Here is a 19,844-nt window from a genome sequence, read left to right as displayed (position 1 = left end):
CGTTACTAAATGTGTTTGTGTGCCTGTGCGTTTCACTTGAATAATGTCCAAATGATATCGGTTTTAAAGCAGTGGGTAATTCACTCGTCTACTTTGCGATTCTGTTGGCAAACATGTTTTTATTCAGGAGAAAATCTCTCATTCAGGAACATTTATTTTAAAGGAGTCAGATTCATTATTAAATATGATCCTTTAGTTAATGATGAAACACTCACAGAGCTTTTCTGCAGTTGATCACAGCTGGTATCAGTCTTCTTCTCCCCTCATATGATGTCTTGTATTTCTTGAGGTTCAGTTCATCCAGTGTCTCCTCTGACATCTGAAGCATGTAGGAGATTGTTGAGCAGTGAGCAGCAGTGAGTTTCTTCTTTAAGTGTTTGTCTGATTTCACAAACTCCTGAATCTCTGTGGACAGAGTCTGATCTTTCACTTCCAGCAGACAGAGGAACAGATTGATCGACTGATCAGCTGAGAGAGGATTAGGATCATCTGGATCTGTGATCATATGTTTAATGTACCGTGTGGTTCTGCTGATGGTCTTTGAGCTGTTCTCTGTGTGTGTCAGTAGATCCTGTAAGAGTCTCTGATTGGACTCCAGTGAGACGCCCAGCAGGAACCGCAGGAACAGATCCAGACGTCCATTCTTACTCTTGAGAGCTTTATCTACTGCTGATCTTAGTAGATCATACAGAGAGACTTCAGAGCTGGATAATCTGAATTTGAGCAGTGGATCTCTGAATTCATGCAGTGTTTTCTGGTTCTTTGTTAAACAGCAGTAAAGCTGATAGAAAGCAGCGAGAAACTCCTGAACGCTCAGATGAATGAAGCTGTAGACTTTCCTCTGATGAATCACAGATTCCTGCTTAAAGATCTCAGTGCAAATCCCAGAATACACCGAGGCGTCAGTGACGTCTATGCCGCTCTCAATCAGGTCCTCCTCATAGAATATCACATTGCCCTTCATCAGCTGTTTGAAAGCCACTTCAGCAAGTTTCACAATCACTTCTCTGTTGGACGGCAGGAGTTTCTCTGGATCTCTCTCTTCATACTTCTGCTTCCTCATGTTGATCTGAATCAGCAGGAAGTGGATGTACATTTCAGTCAGAGTTTGAGGGATTTCTGCACTCAGATATTCTTCCAGGAGCTTCTGAAGCACAGTGGATGAGATCCAGCAGAAGACGGGGATGTGGCACATGATGTGGAGGCTTCTTGCTCTTCTGATGTGTGAGATGATTCTGCTGGCTTGATGCTCATCACTGATCCTCTTCCTGAAATATTCCTCCTTCTTAGGCTCAGTGAATCCCTGAATTTCTGTCAGACGGTGGATGTATTTGGAGGGGATCTGATTGGCTGCTGCTGGTCTGGAGGTGATCCAGATGAGAGCAGAGGGAAGCAGCTCTCCTTTCATGAGCTTTGACATCAACACAGCCACTGATAAAGTCTCAGTCACATCACAAACTTTCTGAGCGTCTGAAAACATCAGTGTGATTCTGCTTTCATCCAGACCATCAAAGATGAACACAACTTTACACTCCTCATAAATCTGTGAGTCCAGATCTTGAAGTTCAGGATGAAAGTCCAGCAGAAGTCTGTGAAGACTGTACTGATGATCTGGGATCAAGTTCAGCTCTCGAAATGGAAGCACAAACATGAAATCTACATCCTGATTGGCTTTTCCCTCGGCCCAGTCCAGAATGAACTTCTGCACAGAGACAGTTTTTCCGATTCCAGCGATGCCTTTAGTAAGAACAGTCTTGATCTGCTCTTTCTCCTCACATCCTGCTTCAGCGGAGGCTTTAAAGATGTCATTGCAGTAGATTGGAGTGTCTTGTGAGTGTTGTGTTCTGGCTGTTTTCTCCATCTGTAAAACCTCATGTTCTTCATTCACTCCTTCTCTCTCTCCCTCTATGATGTAGAGCTGTGTGTAGATGCCGTTCAGGAGGCTTTCATTCTCCAGGAGTTTCAGTCCCTCAAATAATCTCTCATACTTGTTCTTCATGCTGGTTTTGTGCTGCTCTTTGACTCTCTGTAGTTCATCATTCACTGGTTCAGGAGGATCTCTGGTCTGAGTGTCTCTATACACACTGCTGAGGGAAAAAAATGATTAAAAAATATATAAATACAGGATTTAATCTATAAACAAAATTAGAATGTAAATCATTACAGGTGGCAGTCTAGTATTTTTCATATATTTTATGTCTTACATATTGACACTAAGTTAATTTTAAAACATTAAATGTTTAAAATGCACGATACCAAGCTGGACAGTGTCTCACCTGGGGTCAGAGGTCACTGGTTCAGCACTGGGGTCAGAGGTCACTGGTTCAGCACTGGGGTCAGAGGTCACTGGTTCAGCACTGAGGTCAGAGGTCACTGGTTCAGCACTGAGGTCAGAGGTCACTGGTTCAGCACTGGGGTCAGAGGTCACTGGTTCAGCACTGAGGTCAGGAGGCTCATACATGGATCTGTCACTCTTCAGAGACACACAGCTGTGATCTGGAGATGAAGATCTCTCACTGATCTCCATGATGAAGAACTGATCTGAGGTCTGTCAATGAAGAAACAGAACAAATAACAGAAACACTTTGACCACATCAGTGGAGGAACTCAGTGCTCATGTGTTTGTTGAGAATGAATCAAAACAGAAATCATGAATCTCTGTTCAGAGACGAGTGTGTTTTATGCTGCTGTAATCTGACATCAGGTTTTTTGAAAGCATGAATCCCTGTTGTGCTGTAATGTGACCAGCCGACATATCCAACAAACTGATAATGTTTATTTATTTTTTTGTAGCTATGACTCTGTTCACATTTATTTGAGTAATAATCTATTTTTCTGAATCAGTAAATTAAAGATGAAAGAATATTTGACATTAGCTTCAAAAGCAAACTATGTTAGTTTATATGAGTTACATAATGAAAAAGTCAATGCAATAGAATAGAAAAGTCCTGAAAAAAAAAAAACTAGGGAGTTTTATTTGAACATTTACACTTATGAAGGTAAAGTTTACCACGGTAAAGCAATAAATTAATAACACATTTACAGTGAGAAGGGTCTAAATTCAAATAATAACCAAAAAACACAATTCTGGGGGTTATACAAAAGTTTGGATATAAATATTTTTTACAAAATTGGAAAATTCAATCCAGAACACTTTACAGTAAGTACAGTCCCAAAACAAGTGATTGATTGTTTCTTCAGACTGAAGACAAAAGGAGCAATTGAGGGAAAACTATTGCTAAATTTAGCACGTTTGTAATTTATTAATTAATATTAATTAATTTACGTCAAAGTACAATGTGCATTCTAATGTCCAACTTTTAGGTTAACACAGATTACACCTCCTCTGGTATCTGGAGAGATCCTGTACTTTGTTTTCCAGCTCACCGATTCTTTTTTCCGCGATTGTGTAGGGTTGGGTATCAATTGGGTTTTATTTGATACCGGTGCAATTTCATTACATTCAAAACAGTACCTGTGCCTAAACGGTGCCTGAATCGATACTTCTACATAAAAATAAATAAATAAATAAAATAAAAAGCCCAAAAAGTATAACATTATAGAACATTAAAAAGATTAAAAATAAATCCATTGCTTTCACACGCTCCTTGGATGCTCTCATTTCCCAAGCTTCTCTTACTGTAAGCCTAATAAATGTATTTCATGATCTGAGTCATTGTTTAATACAAAACCACACATAATGTTTCTACTGTATCTCTGTCAATCACTCTGATATTTAGTTAAGATAAATGCTGTCTGTCACTATCTTTAATCAGTTCTGTGAATTACTGTATGCTCATTCTTTATAAAGTAGAAACAATGTCGTTTGTAAAGTACAGTACTTGTGCAAAAGTCTTTTGCACATTAGTATTTTCACCCCAAAAAAGGGTTCTAAGGGAGTTATTTATATTTTTTGCTGTAGTGTGTCAGCAGGAAATATCAGTTTACATTTCCAAACAGTCATTTTGCCATTAATTTTAATAATAATCTAGTGAGATTGTTGAATGCACAAGCAGTCTGACAACAGACTGCCTAAGACTAAGACTTTTGCACAGTAGTGTATGTATAAAGTAAGTATAATTAGATTAAGTATATTTCAATAAGTATAAGGGCTAGATGTTCGCTGGAGGAAACAGCTGTGATGTGATGAGCGGTGAACGAAGAGAAAACTTTGCAGTAGATGAGAAACCGATTGCTCCCTCGTGACCTTTTGTGAATTGTATTTATGCCAAAGAACTGCACAGATACAGATATTTTAACAATCTGTCGATAAACACACACCTTGTGTCCTCTGTTTGTGTCTGAGTCTGCTTGCGCTGCTCCACGGTCTGTGGATTGAATAGCGCGCTGAAAGACAAGGAGACTGATCTGCTGCTGTTTTCAGATGAAATTCAAGGTGACTGACTCTGAGGCGATCGCAAATGTGTGTACAGTTTTTGGCTGATGCTATAGCCCCACTAAAAAAGCCTAGTGACGCCCGTGCTTCGTGTTGTCACGCTGTCTAGTCTCTGCTTCCCTGGGTGTCCACTAGTGGGCCCACTTCCCCTTAGGCACTTCACCATAGGCAGTAGTATTCCACTAGTCTTGTCCTGTCATCACAGTAATTGCACTCCTGCTAATTGCACCAGGTGCATTCACTTAATTGTCATTAGCCTCCCTACAAATACCTGTCTTTCCATGTTGTCTGTATGGAGTCCTTACCTTTCGTGTTTCCAGTCTTCTCATCCTCCGAGATTCCCCATTGTCTTCTCGCCCTCCGAGACCCCTCGTTTTCCGAGTTCCCTTTCCTTTGTTTATTTGTTTTGGACTGCCTTTTTGGTTTTGACCTTGGCTGTGTTTGACAACGATTTGGATTACCCTATATTAAATAAATACCTGCTATTGGATCTCTCTCTTTCCCTGTGTTTCAGTGGTCGCGATCGTCACAGAGGGACTCCATCACTGAGATCCAGCGGTATGTCTGTTCATGTTTCCTCCCCAGCCACCGAGCGGGAGAGGAATGGTTTTGAGGGAACCCGCCTGGTAGTTTTCCGTGGGACTAGGGGAGGTCGCAAGGGAGTTAGTGGTAGAGAGTAGGTTTGGCATCGCTCTCCACCATGGCCCCCCTTCGACCCTGGGCTCGTGTGGAACGGATCGGAGCCGCCGTCTCACCATGGCGGACGGAAAGGAGAAAGGAAGCTCAGAGCCGCTGCCCAGGATGGCCGCAAGTCCAGCGCCACGGCACAAGATGGTCGCCAGCCCAGCACCTCAGCACAAGGTGGTCACAAGCCTAGTGCCACGATGCAAGATGGCCGCCAGCCCAGTGCCACAGCACAAGATGGCCACCAACTCAGCGTCACGAGGCAAGATGGACGCCACCCCAGCGCCGCAGCAAAGAGTGGTCGCCAGCCCCGTGCCACGATGCAAGACGGCCGCCAGTCCAGCGCCAACTCCCAGAATGGCCGCTGAGACATTTTTGGATTATTTTTCCATGCTTTCCAAAAATCCAAGAGATTCCCAAGAGTGTTCATGTCACGCTGCCGATCCAGAGACTGTTCAGGCCATGTCTGCTGAGCCAGTGCCACAGTACAAGATGGCCACCAACCCAGCGCCACTCCACAAGACGGCCGCCAGCCCAGAGCCACTGCAGAGGATGTCAGCTACAGTAGGCTTTCCTGAGTTGAGTCAGGTTCCCGTTGACGCTCCAGAGTCGAGTCATGTTCCCGTTGACCCTCCAGAGTTGAGTCATATTTTCGTTGATCCTCCAGAGTCGAGTCAGGTGCTCATGGACCCTCCAGAGTCAGGGTTAGTCACCGTTGACCTTCCAGAGTCAGGGTTAGTCACCGTTGACCTTCCAGAGTCAGGGTTAGTCACCGTCGACCTTCCAGAGTCAGGGTCAGTCATCGTTGACCTTCCAGAGTCAGGGCTAGTTCCGGTTGACCCTCCAGAGTTGAGTCAGGTGCCAGTTGACTTTCAAGAGTCGAGTCAGGTTCCGGTTGACCCTCCAGAGTCGAGTCAGGTGCTTGTGGACCTTCCTGAGTCAGGACTAGTTACCATTGACCCTCCAGAGTTAGGGTTAGTCACTGTTGACCTTCCAGAGTCAGAACTAGTCACCGTTGACTTTCCAGAGTCAGAACTAGTCACCATTGAACTTCCAGAGTCAGGGCTAGTCACCGTTGACCTTCCAGAGTCAAGTCAGGGCACTGGTGATCTTCAAGGACAGAGTCAAGTCACTGGTGATCTTCAAGGACAGAGTCAAGTCACTGGTGATCTTCAAGGACAGAGTCAAGTCACCGGGGTTCTTCATGGGAGAATTCAAGTCACCAGTGATCTTCATGAACAAAAGCAAGTCACCATTGATCTTCATGAACAAAGGCAAGTCACCATTGATCTTCATGAACAAATACAAGTCACCAATGATCTTCATGAACAAATACAAGTCACCAATGATCTTCATCAACAAATGCAAGTCACCAATAATCTTCATGAGCAGAGTCAAGTCAGTCACCGATCTTCTGGAATCCAGTATAAATACCATGGGATTACCAGAGTCTCGTCACTTCTCTGTGGAACTACCAGAGCCTCTCCATGTCTCTGATGAACTACCAGAGCCTCTCCACGTCTCTGATGAACTACCAGAACCGTTCCACGTCTCTGATGAACTAGAAGAACCGCTCCACGTCTCTGCTGAACTACCAGAGTCTCTCCTCGCCTCTGCGGGACTTCCAGAGGCTCGTCACGTCTCAGTCGAACTCTCTGAGCGCCCGACTGTTCCTGTTGTGGCCACAGAGGCTACCCTTAACATGTTCATGTTCTTTGTTTCAGACTTGTCCTACCCGACTTGCTCTTCTGCCAGTCCGATCCCACTGTGGTGGTCTTCGGCGCTGCCCTGGTGGGCTTCGGTTTCGACCACACGGACATGGTGGTCTTCTGCTCCGCCCTGTGGGGTTCCCGTCCTGACCACACGGTTGTGGTGGTCTTCTGCTCCACCCTGGGGGGCTCCGACCTCGACCACATGGACATGGTGGTCTTCTGCTCCACCCTGGGGGGCTGCTGTTCTGACCGCACAGATGTGGCGGTCTTCTGCTCCGCCCTGGTGGGCGCCACGCTATGTTCTTCCTGGACTTGTGTTTTTGTGTTTTTTTTCCTCTGCCTATTTTCCACCTTTGGACCTGGCCCTCCGTCCCTCCCCCTGATCCTCCGCCGGTCCACCTCCCTCCTGGACTCCTTGTTTTGTGTTGTACTTCTCTTGTCTCTGTTTCCCTGGGTTTACCTGGTCGTCTTGTCTTTGTTTCACCATTTTACCTGGTAGTCTTGTCTCCGTTTCCCCATTTTACCTGGTCGTCTTGTCTCTGTTTCCCCATTTTTACCTGGTCCTCTTGTCTGAGTCAAAGTCCACCATAACACAAGCAACGAGACTTAAAGATGAATCTAACGATTTAGATTTGTGTTTTTTATCTTTTGTCATAGTCCAAAAAGTTCTCCTGAAAGTTCAGTCACGGCACTGACAAGAAAGATAAAAATAACGACGGAGAAAGAGCCGTGTTAACAGTTAAACTGTCCACTTCAACTTCACAGACACAAAAATAAAAATAAAAGTATAACCAAAAGATCACCTAACTGATCAGAAAGTGCTTAGAGTAAAAATATATGCAATATTTAATGAAATACACTGAAATGTACAAGCAAATGTTCAAACGTTCAAGGACTGATTCACCAAGCTGTCAACTTCACACCGCCGAGTCGAAACAAGATGGAGACCGAAGCAGACGTATGTTGAAACGCTCTGAAGAGTTTGTGCTTCTATCCTCTTTGAAAAACATCTTGTCGTCTATTTTATTTTAAGAAAGAAATCTTGAAACAATTTTGCAATACTGTCAAAGAGTGGTTCATTTCATTCTGTAGGAAGCACTAAAGATAACTCTGATTTATTCAGCCGTAACGGCCTTTTTAACAAGCCAACGATGAGTGCCAAAGATAAAGGAAAGACAGTGATATTAGATCACGTCTACTCATCTGCTGCCAGAGACTCTCCTCCTACTGATTCATCTTCAGGAGATCTACCAATAATTCTCCTCCAGCTGCTGATACTCCACTAATCAGACCCATGCTGAAGAGAAACAAACTGAGTTACAGGAAAATATTAGCACTGCCCTTACCGTGAAAACTAATCAAAGGGCCGACTCACTCCAGCAAATGATAATTACCAACTCAAACTCAACTGAGGATCTCAAAACATCCTTAAATCACCTGTACGTTGAGATTCAAGATCAATCTGGAAGAGCGAATCACTGATGCTGAACATTACAGAAGACGCTGGAGCCTACGTCTCTATGGTCTCTCTGAACAACCAAACGAAGACATAAAAGTGAAAGATCTTGAAAGTTTCTTTTGGATTTGGATTGAAGGATTTGATGTCATTGACATTGCTCACAGGCTCGGCAAACCACAGCCGAGCAGGATTCATGTGAGATGCCATATGGAGGAATGACAAAAAAAGGAAATTCCTGAAACAATACAAGCTTCAATTTGTGGAGGATCTGACCAAAGAAGAAAAGGACAAACGATCGCTTCTGTGGTCACATGTGAAGAAAGCACGTGAAGACAACAAGAAAGCCTACTATATCAGATCCAGAGCTTTTTTATTGAGACACATCAAGACAATGTGATTCTTGTAAAACAATTATAAAAAGGTCAAAAACATTGTCTTTAGAAAGAAAACAGAGAGATCTCAAGACCTTTCTCTAAATGAAACTGAATTCTGTATAAATCTCTTAAAAACAACAAATCCTCTGGAAACGATGGGCTTACATCAGATTATTATATAGTTTTTATAAATGATAAATCTGAATTCCTGTTAGCGGTATATGAAGAATCCTTACATCACTTAAACAAGGTGTTATCACCTGATCCCTAAACGTCAAAAACATATCCTTGATTATAAAACCTCATTACTAAATAATGATTATAAAATAATGGCATCAATTTTAATGCATTAAATGAGATAATTGATGAAACTCAATATGGATTCATGAAAGGTCGTCACGTTTCCTCTAATATTCGTTTAGTTATTGATTTAGTGCAGTATAGTTATTTATTAAAATGGAGACCCTTTAATACTTTTTCTGGATTTTAGAAAAGCTTTTGATACAGTAAGTCGTAATTTTATATTTGATTCATTAAAATTCTTTGGTTCCTGACAATATTTCATCAAAAGTGTAAGAATTATGAACTGTGGTAGCAATATTTCTATTAAACTTGTGAAAGGAACATCTTCTAGATCTGAAATAAATCGAGGAACAGACAAGATTGTCCAAATTCTGTGTTCTTCTCTTGGTCGAGGCTCAAGTTTTAATAATATGATAAATGTATTGAAGTTCATGAAAGACAGATTAAAATATCATAACTTGCTGATGACGAGACAGTTTTTCACAATTCTCTGGATTGAGATTAAATCTGTCGAAGTGTGAGATCCTACATCTTAAAAATATCAACCTCTCCACTGTATGTAATATTCCTGTTAAAAGCATGGTGAACTATTTGAGAATCAAAGTCTATAAAAATACTGATGGTCAACTCAAATGTTATACCTGTTATTGAAAAATGCAGAAGAGGTATAACTGATGATTGGTGAGAGATCTTTCTGTTCAAGGAAGAGTTTTATAAAGTAAAGCAGAAGATCTTTCGAGAGCAGCATATCTCTCGCTCTTCCTAGTGGCATAATAATTTTAACCAAATTCTCTGATGTAAATATTAATAATACAAGCCGACAAAATCTCCAACTTTTTGTAAATGGTCTCTCCTTTTTTTGACAAGTGTATTAATAACAGTTTTATAAGAAACTCCCTTAATGTCGGATCCAGTCCTTCATGTAAATCAGAATGGTTTAAAGCTCACTGTGTATCTTGGTGCAGCATCTGGATGTTATCATATAAATATGTAATTTATAATAAAGTAAAAGAAGTAGTTTACAGAATTATTCACAAATGTTATCCTGTAAATGCAGTTGTTAGTAGATATATTCATAGTGTTTGTTATAAATGTACCTTTTGTAATGTATCTGTTGAAGATATTGAATCTTATTTTCTATTTCTCTTTGGGTTAACTTTAAAATAGACATAACAAAAAAAGTCCAACATTAAGATCCTCATAATACTTTGGTTTGTTATCAAAACCATATTTTTCTAATAAACATATTATGTTATTAAACTATTAATTATCTTAGCAAAGTTTTATATTCATAAGTCAAAAGTAATTCAAAAGAAACCGTCATATATTACATTTTGTAACACTGACCTTAAAATATATTTTGAAGCCCTTTCTAACATGAGATCACAAAATATGAAGCTTATGAAAACAATACAAATACTAAAGCTTTTCAAATCTATGTAACTTCCCTAATTTATGTATTATTTTCTTATTTTTATTGTGTTTTGTTTATATGTATATGTTTGCATAACATTTTTATTTTAGTTGTTGCTGTTATGTTTTGAATGCTTTGAGATGTGCAACGCTCCTCTATTTACATTGTGTCTTTGTGTGATGATGGAACTAAATAAAGAAAAAAAAAATAAAGAAAAAAACACACACACGCCTTCATTTTTGTCGGAGCTGAACACAAACCTGTTCTACCTGCAGAGCGCGCTCCCGAGATCACGTGACGCGTGACACACCTGTAAGTTATAAATGATTTCAACTAATAATAAAACACAGCAAGACTTTCTTTCCCACCTTTGCTTATTAATTAGTAATGTATCCGTACATTTCTCTCAACTAAAATAATCGCTAGAGTTTGATATTATTATAATCCTGAAGATGAACTGATCATCTGATTTTACAAGCGTCACAACTCACTACAAGTTAAAGCTCGAGTTTGAAAGCGACGCGAAAACGAACACATTGTACAATAATATGAGATGAAATCAGAAGATTATAACTGAACTTACCGTAATGTGGTTTTTATGCCCGTTTGTAACTCTAGGAAATGTGAATTTACACTCGGTTAGTGTTGAGACTCTACTTTCGGTTTTCAACAAGGCGTGTCCTCGTGATGCAGACCGCGCATGCGCAAGAGACCTCAGTTGACAACAACACACAAGCCCCGCCCATTTGTCTGCTTTCAGTCTGTTAAATGTGTTCAGCGCTACTGCACTGGACTGTGACAGAACACTTTTTTGGTTTTGTTTTGTTTATTTATTAATATAGCACAGTTTAATACAACTCACGTTGCCCAAAGTGCTTTACAGTCACAAGCTAAACAAAAAATAACAAGAAAATGACAGAGATAGACATATCCACCTCACATAGACATACATAAACATCAACCCATTTAAAAGTGCTCTCCATTTGAATTTAAAAGATGTTGTTTTAACACAGCTTTGGACATGTGTAAAGATTTGACAGATCTAATAGATTGAGGGAGGTCATTCCACAATTTAGGGCCTGCTCGAGAAAAAGCTCTATCACCTCTATGTTTATATTTTGTCCTGGTAGTGCACAGCAGATGTTGAATTTCTGATCTCAGGGATCTAGAGGGGGTGTAGATTGCCACCAAACCGGACAAATACACAGGAGCTAGATTGTGCAGGGTCTTAAAGACAAGTACAAGGATTTTATAAATAATTCTAAGTCGTACTGGCAGCCACTTTAAAGAAATTAATAACGGAGTCACATATTCATATTTCTTTGCAGACTTGATCATTTTTGCAGCAGAATTTTGGATTTTCTGTAAACGCATAAGTGCTCGAACATCAACTCCATGATAAAGGGAATTATAGTAATCCATTCGAGAAAAGACAATGGACGTAATTGCTCTCTCAAAATCTGATAGAAATGGTTTAGTCTTAGCTAACAGACGTAAATAAAAAAAAAAACAAGATCTCACCACAGTGTTAATTTGTCTGTCTAACTTTAAATCACTATCCAGAACAAATCCCAAATTTTTTACATTAGATTTAACAAAACCAGTCAAAGAAGTTGCATTCAAGCACTGCAGCACCTCATTCTTTCTAGGACCAAACACAATAACATCAGTTTTATTTACATTAAGCTTTAAACAATTTGCAGCAATCCAATCCTTAACATCGTGTAAGCATGCTAATAAAGTGTCACGTGAGTTTGAATTTAACTCACTCATAGGCAAATAAATCTGCGTATCATCAGTGTAGCAATGGAATGACACTTTATATTTGCGAAATATAGCCCCTTAAGGTAGCATATAAAGGGAGAACAGAATTGGAGCAAGAATTGAACCTTGTGGGACTCCCCAAGGAAGATGTAATCTTGAAGAATTACAGCCCCCAATATTAACAGAAAAAAATCTATCCTTGAGATACGATTTAAACCATTTGAGAACATTACCTTTTAGGCCAACCCAGAGTTCTAGATCAAAATCTCATGGTCCACCATATCAAACGCTGCACTAAGGTCAAGCAGAATTAAAATAACATTATCGCCATTATCCAGTGAAACAAAGATGTCATTTAACACTTTGACCAACACTGTCTCAGTGCTGTGGCAGGACTTAAAGCCCGACTGAAATGGCTCACTAACTGAATTCACAGTGATATGTGCTTGTAGCTGCTTAAATACCACTTTTTCTAAAACCTTGGCTAAAAAAGGTAAATTTGAGATCGGTCTAAAATTATTTGGATCCTCTATTGCCAAATTAGGCCTCTTTAATAATGGCAGAACTGTAGCATGCTTAAAAACTGCTGGACAGGTGCCCTGGCTCAGTTATTTATTAATCAGATTCAACACCGTAGTCCCTACACTAGCAAAAATCTGCTTAAAAAGATGAGGTGACAAAACATCATTTTTAGATGACGAAGGCTTAAGATGTAGGGGTTCGTTAACCCATGGCAAATGTTTAATTTTACCCCTTTTTGCTTTGAGAGGAGCAATTATAATAGGAGTAACCCAATGGTAAAAGGTCAGCCAACGGAGTAATATCTCCTACCTTTAACCATGTTTCCGACAAAAAAAGGAAATCCAATTTATTGTTCAAGATAAAATCGTTAAGTATAAAAGATTTGTTTCCCACGGATCGAACATTGAGTAAAGCCATTTGCATTGTGGCATTTTCTTTGGTCATTTGCCGCTGATGAGGTGAGAAAGTGTTAAACCTCTCTCTGTTAAACCTTTGAGTAGCACCATGTTGAGATTCATTGAACCATTGACATTATTATATAAAGATTGAACTGCATTAATACAATTCAATGGAATCAAAAGCTTTATAGAAATCAAGAAAAAGCAGAAAACTGTAATCCAGGATAAAGTCTGATTAATCTAAAATATGAAGAACAAGTCTAATATTGTTTGAAATAAGTCCGTCATAAAGCCTGATTGACATTCATCTATTATATCATCTAGGACACATTTACTCTTTTTAGCAAAAATCATGTCTAATATTTTGTAGTCATTATTCAGAAGACTTATATGTCACCAGTTCTCCGACTGAGAGCGGTCTTTTTGAGGTTTAGGGATCACATTTATAACACCCTGAGTCACAGACGGTGGGAGAATACTCTTTTAAAGGCTTTCTAAATAAACACTAAACCTCCTTTAACCTCCTCCTTCTTGAGCGAACACAAGCACACTTTGCTTTTATATATTTTAGCAGCTCCCAATTAGAACCTAAATTATCTTCGGCTTGAGCTTCATTAAGAAATAAAGTAATCCTAGATATGACAGACCGACAAATTCCCACATCCTCAAATAAACCAGAGTTCAGTTTTCAGTGGGATGTCATGATATTAGATTTTCATATCACTGTGATTGTGACCATAAGAATTCACAATATTGATATATCACGATATCTATAGAAACCTTGGGGGAAAGATATCAGTCAAATCATTTTTGACTTTTGACTTTTTTCTTCACTTTTCTTCACCATTAGCTTCATCATTCCTGCTTTTGTGCTTTGGTTCCTTCAGTGGTTTCAGGAAGTGGAAGGAGTTCACCTGAGTCTCAGTCAAAGACATAAAAGTGAAAGATGGTTTCTCCAGAATCTTGCTGAACATTAATTGATGTCATTGTCATTTCTCACAGGCTCTCTGTACTTTAACCTGAGGATAGATCAAACCCTCGACATGCTTCTGGTCTCTTATCTCCTGTTCTTACTGCACTATGGACTTATCTCTTATCTCTCTTCATGTAAAGGTCATTCCAGATATTACAGAGATTATATTCTTCACAAGAATCCCGCTCAAAACTCTTTATAACTGATGTGATGTCAAAGAGCACTGGGGAATTACATTATTAACATCAGCAGCAGTATGTTTATATTATATAACAAATATGGATAAGATTATTGTGCTCTGAATCATAATCTGTTGGACACTATAGAGGAAATTGTAAATATTCTCTCAACTAAATTTCAATGGCAAAGGTAATTATTGGTGAGATTTTAATATGATTTATGATAAAGCTCAAGATAGATTCACCCTCAGAGTCTTTAATAAAAATAACAATCTCCAGAATGTGTGCAATAATTGAGCTCTCCTAGACATCTGGAGATACAGAAACCGCTTTATTAGACAATTTACATGAAGCAATAAGAAAATTACTCAGAAATCAAGAATTGACTTTTGACTCATTTCCTCAGAATTAGAACAAAATGTTTTGCAAACTACAATTTCCTCTGCTTTTCCCAGAGTTATAACTTTAAACACTAAATTTGAAGATTTCTGATGTTAATTGTAGAAATTCAGAGTTTCTTGATAAATACAGTCTGACTGAGAGTGTATTTCTCAAGAAAAAGCCTTTGAAAGATCTGGAAGGAAACGGATGGAAGAAGGAGAAAGAAACAGCAAATACTTGTTTAGTCTTGAGAAACGAAACGCTGATTAGAGCTGCACAAATAATCGTTAAAAGATCGCGATCTCGATTCAGACACCCTCTCAATGTCATTTCTTTAAGACAACGATTCCCCGAGTCTATTAAACCTTTGACAAAGTCTTACCGGATCATCCAGATCCGTGCTCGCACTGTCGCGGACACAGAGAAAGCAGTTAGCATGTTTAGTTAAGAAACATCTTCACAAACGGTCTTTTCAGCTACATAGTATTATTTCTGTCCTACAGTCATTCATATTATCACAGAAATACTGGGAGAAGTTTATAGTTCAGATATAAACATTGATGTCAATATGGCAGCGATCAAAATATAACAAATCCCCGTTTGAAAGAACTGCGCTTCAAACAACGTTTGTGTCGATTGCATTGTTTCACCACTAGGTGGCGACAAGTGTCTTAATTTATTTGTCAATGAATTAATTTTTCATTCAAAAGAATCGTTCAAAAACGCCGATTCATCCAGTAATGAAACAAGGGAAGTAGGTTTATGAGTGAGTCGTGGAATCAGTGATTTAAACAACTTTTTCATCATTCCAATATAAAAACTGGGGTTTTAAATATATGATATATACACTACCAGTCACAGGTTTTTGAACCGTAAGATGTGTAATGTTTTTAAAGAAGTCTCTTCTGGTCACCAAACCTGCATTTATTTGATCCAAAGTACAGCAAAAACCGTACAATTTTGAAATATTTTTACAATTTAAAATAACTGCTTTTTACTTGAATTTATTTTAAAATGTAATTTATTCCTGTGATGCTCCGCTGTATTTCCAGCATCATTCCTCCAGTCTTCAGTGTCACATGATCTTCAGAAATTATTTTAATATGCTGATTTGCTGTTCAAAACACATTTATTATTATTATTTTTATTATGTTAAAACAGATTATTATTTTTTTTTTTCAGGTTTCTTTGATAGAAATTTCAGAAGAACAACATTTATGTGAAATAGAAATCTTGTTATAAATGTCTTTGTCACAGTTGATCAATTTAAAGAATCCTTGCAAAATAAAAGTATTAATTTATATACTTGTGATAATGATAATAGTAATAATAATAAAAATGTTTCTTGAGCAGCAAATCATCATATCTACATGATTTCTGAAGATCATGTGACACTGAAGACTGGAGGAATGATGCTGAAAATACATTTTAAAATATATTGCAATAGAAAGCAGTTTTTTTAATTGTAAAAATGTATCACAACATTACTACTTTTGCTGTATTTTGGATAAAATAATTACAGGCTCTGTGAGCAGAAGAGAATTATATATAAAAAGAAATCTTACCATTCAAAGACTTTTGGACTGGTAGTGTATATTAAAATGTTTAATAATTCATTCAGATTAATTAGACATTTTTATATAGACTGCAGCAATAACATTTTGTCACACATTATTTTATTTAGTTCAGAATCGTATAAGAATCGTGATCTCTATATGGGCCAAAAAAAAATCGTGATTCTCAATTTATCCAGAATCGTGCAGCCCAAATAATGATTATAAAATAATGGCAGCAATTTTTGCAAAACATATGAAAAATGCATTAAATGAGATAACTGATGAAACTCAATATGGATTCATGAAAGGTCGTCACGTTTCCTCTAATATTCGTTTAGTTATTGATTTAGTGCAGTATATTAATTTATTAAATGGAGACACTTTAATACTTTTTCTGGATTTTAGAAAAGCTTTTGATACAGTAAGCCATAATTTTATATTTGATTCATTAAAATTCTTTGGTTCCTGACAATATTTCATCAAAAGTGTAAAAATTATGAACTGTGGTAGCAATATTTCTATTAAACTTGTGAAAGGAACATCTTCTAGATCTGAAATAAATCGAGGAACAGACAAGGTTGTCCAAATTCTGTGTTCTTCTCTTGGTCGAGGCTCAAGTTTTAATAATATGATAAATGTATTGAAGTTCATGAAAGACAGATTAAAATATCATAACTTGCTGATGACGAGACAGTTTTTCACAATTCTCTGGATTGAGATTAAATCTGTCGAAGTGTGAGATCCTACATCTTAAAAATATCAACCTCTCCACAAAAATGTAAAAATGAATTGGATTAAAAACTTTTCAAACAAGTATTTACAAGTATATTGTCCCTTATCATTTATATGAAAACTTGGATAACATTTTTAGTTGCAGTGTCTTTATATAACTGTCACACTTCCCATTGCTTTGTCCAGTTATCACAAACAAGCTTTACTTTATTAGTCACTTTTGTACAAACACAGTTTTTCTCCTAGCAGGTGTTTTATATGAACAATGGTAATATCACTCATAATAACAAGCCACTGTTTATGGAGAATAGTGTTCAGCATTACATATTCATTGTAAAACAGTTTATAGACAAGAATTGTCAATTATACACTTACCATAAATTTATTACAGAATATATATATATATTTTTTGTAAACAAAAACTAACCAAAGTAACCAAGGCTCTTCTTATTATCATAATAATCTCAACCAAATTCTCTGATGTAAATATTAATAATACAAGCCAACAAATGTATTTGTAAATCTCCAACTTTTTGTAAATGGTCTCTCCTTTTTTTGACAAGTGTATTAATAACAGTTTTATAAGAAACTCCCTTAATGTCGGATCCAGTCCTTCATGTAAATCAGAATGGTTTAAAGCTCACTGTGTATCTTGGTGCAGCATCTGGATGTTATCATATAAATATGAACTTTATAATAAAGTAAAAGAAGTACTTTACAGAATTATTCACAAATGTTATCCTGTAAATGCAGTTGTTAGTAGATATATTCATAGTGTTTGTTATAAATGTACCTTTTGTAATGTATCTGTTGAAGATATTGAATCTTATTTTCTATTCCTCTTTGGGTTGACTTTAAAATAGACATAACAAAAAAAGTCCAACATTTAGATCCTCATAATACTTTGGTTTGTTATCAAAACCATATTTTTCTGATAGACATATTATGTTATTAAACTATTAATTATCTTAGCAAAGTTTTATATTCATAAGTCAAAAGTAATTCAAAAGAAACCGTCATATATTACATTTTGTAACACTGATCTTAAAATATATTTTGAAGCCCTTTCTAACATGAGATCACAAAATATGAAGCTTATGAAAACAATACAAATACTAAAGCTTTTCAAATCTATGTAACTTCCCTAATTTATGTATTATTTTCTTATTTTTATTGTGTTTTGTTTATATGTATATGTTGCATAACATTTTTATTTTAGTTGTTGCTGTTATGTTTTGAATGCTTTGAGATGTGCAACGCTCCTCTATTTACATTGTGTCTTTGTGTGATGATGGAACTGAATAAAGAAAAAAAAATAAAGAAAAAAACACACACACGCCTTCATTTTTGTCGGAGCTGAACACAAACCTGTTCTACCTGCAGAGCGCGCTCCCGAGATCACGTGACGCGTGACACGCCTGTAAGTTATAAATGATTTCAACTAATAATAAAACACAGCAAGACTTTCTTTCCCACCTTTGCTTATTAATTAGTAATGTATCCGTAAATTTCTCTCAACTAAAATAATCGCTAGAGTTTGATATTATTATAATCCTGAAGATGAACTGATCATCTGATTTTACAAGCGTCACAACTCACTACAAGTTAAAGCTCGAGTTTAGTGTGAAAGCGACGCGAAAACGAACACATTGTACAATAATATGAGATGAAATCAGAAGATTATAACTGAACTTACCGTGATGTGGTTTTTATGCCCGTTTGTAACTCTAGGAAATGTGAATTTACACTCGGTTAGTATTGAGACTCTACTTTCGGTTTCGACACAAAGGCGTGTGCTCGTGATGCAGACCGCGCATGCGCAAGAGACCTCAGGTGACAACAACACACAAGCCCCGCCCATTTGTCTGCTTTCAGTCTGTTAAATGTGTTCAGCGCCACCTACTGCACTACTTCATTCTACTCTTCTAGTTCATTTACAGTTCATTTACATCTCTTTACAATTACACATCTCTAATGTATCTGTGCTGATTTTATTCATAACAGTCGGTGTATTTAATTGTGTAGCCTATGCATATATCCTAACTCCAGTCTAGTAAATATTTTTTGATTGATTTGAATATTGTAATATTTTCATCCCTGTTTGTCTGTATCCATCATCTCTCTTCTGACACTTTTGCATTTTGATGAACACTGTGCTTTAGTTTTGTCCAAGATGGATCTCTATGTGTTGATTCCTTGTATATGGTCTGTGGTATTATAAGATTAATAATAAGATGAACACAAACACAGCAGCAGGTGTAGAAGAGAGCGGGACACAAACGAACACTTCTGCACTTCCTCAGTTTGTGTAAATCCACAGTTCAGAGTCATTTACACAGTTTTGACGAGCAGCTGTCGTCAGCGTCTCATGTTTCCAGCAGAACTCACTAGAAATCACATCTGGGACTCATCTAATGTCTCTGTGATGACATCTTCTCGTTCATCCAGAAATTAATGTGACACACAATGTTTTTAAGTTCACTTACATTCTGCTCCCAAACATCATTTATAACCTTAATAACATCCTGATAATAAAACATTTATAGTCTTAACACCAATCAAAATAACATCATATGAACTCAAACTGATGTCAGGATTCAATCTTTCTGTGTGAACGTCTAAGACAGTTTCCTAAACGAGACTCAAACTGCTCAGAGTCAGTGAAGAGCTCATTTAAACTCATTTCTATGATCAGATTTGGGCCAAATAAAACGAACAAAAATATGCATTGATAAATGATAAAAAAAAAACACTCTGAAAATAAAAACAATAAACTAAATAGCAAAAAAAGTGTCATCGTCTCCAAATAAACTGCATTCTTAGTTGATTTCACTGTCAGCTTCTCGTTTGCTGAACGCAGTTTTAATGCGCTGCAGTGTTTTCGGTTTCGCTTTCTCGTGAGGGCGGGGCTTAACATCAGCTCGCTCTGATTGGCTCGTGAGATTCTGGTCGGGGGCTCACTGAACCGGAAGTAGTGTTTTAGTGGCGCGTGTGGTG

The 19,844-nt window shown here is 37.7% G+C and overlaps 2 protein-coding genes across 2 annotated transcripts in view; both read right to left on the bottom strand.

Annotated features, from left to right (window-relative positions):
- Window positions 1-2,014, bottom strand: part of LOC132142899 (NACHT, LRR and PYD domains-containing protein 3-like) — a 31,929-nt gene extending 29,915 nt beyond the window's left edge. Inside the window, exon 1 of the mRNA XM_059553094.1 lies at window positions 216-2,014. Within this exon, the coding sequence (XP_059409077.1) occupies window positions 216-1,999 (1,784 nt within the window). The 5' untranslated portion in view covers window positions 2,000-2,014. The remainder of the gene's footprint in view (window positions 1-215) is intronic.
- A 258-nt stretch (window positions 2,015-2,272) lies between these two features.
- LOC132141763 (uncharacterized) lies at window positions 2,273-18,629 on the bottom strand. Its single transcript, XM_059551425.1, has 2 exons — window positions 18,544-18,629; window positions 2,273-2,548 (listed from the first exon to the last, which is right to left on the bottom strand). Exon 2 carries the CDS (start codon window positions 2,525-2,527, stop codon window positions 2,273-2,275), a length of 255 nt encoding a protein of 84 aa, XP_059407408.1. The 5' UTR covers window positions 2,528-2,548; window positions 18,544-18,629.
- Window positions 18,630-19,844: the final 1,215 nt, after the last annotated feature.

Source organism: Carassius carassius, chromosome 6, assembly GCF_963082965.1.
Source record: "Carassius carassius chromosome 6, fCarCar2.1, whole genome shotgun sequence".
NCBI classification, from domain to species: Eukaryota; Metazoa; Chordata; class Actinopteri; order Cypriniformes; family Cyprinidae; genus Carassius; species Carassius carassius.
Note: the sequence above shows the minus strand (reverse complement) of the source record. Positions and strands in the feature narration are given on the sequence as shown.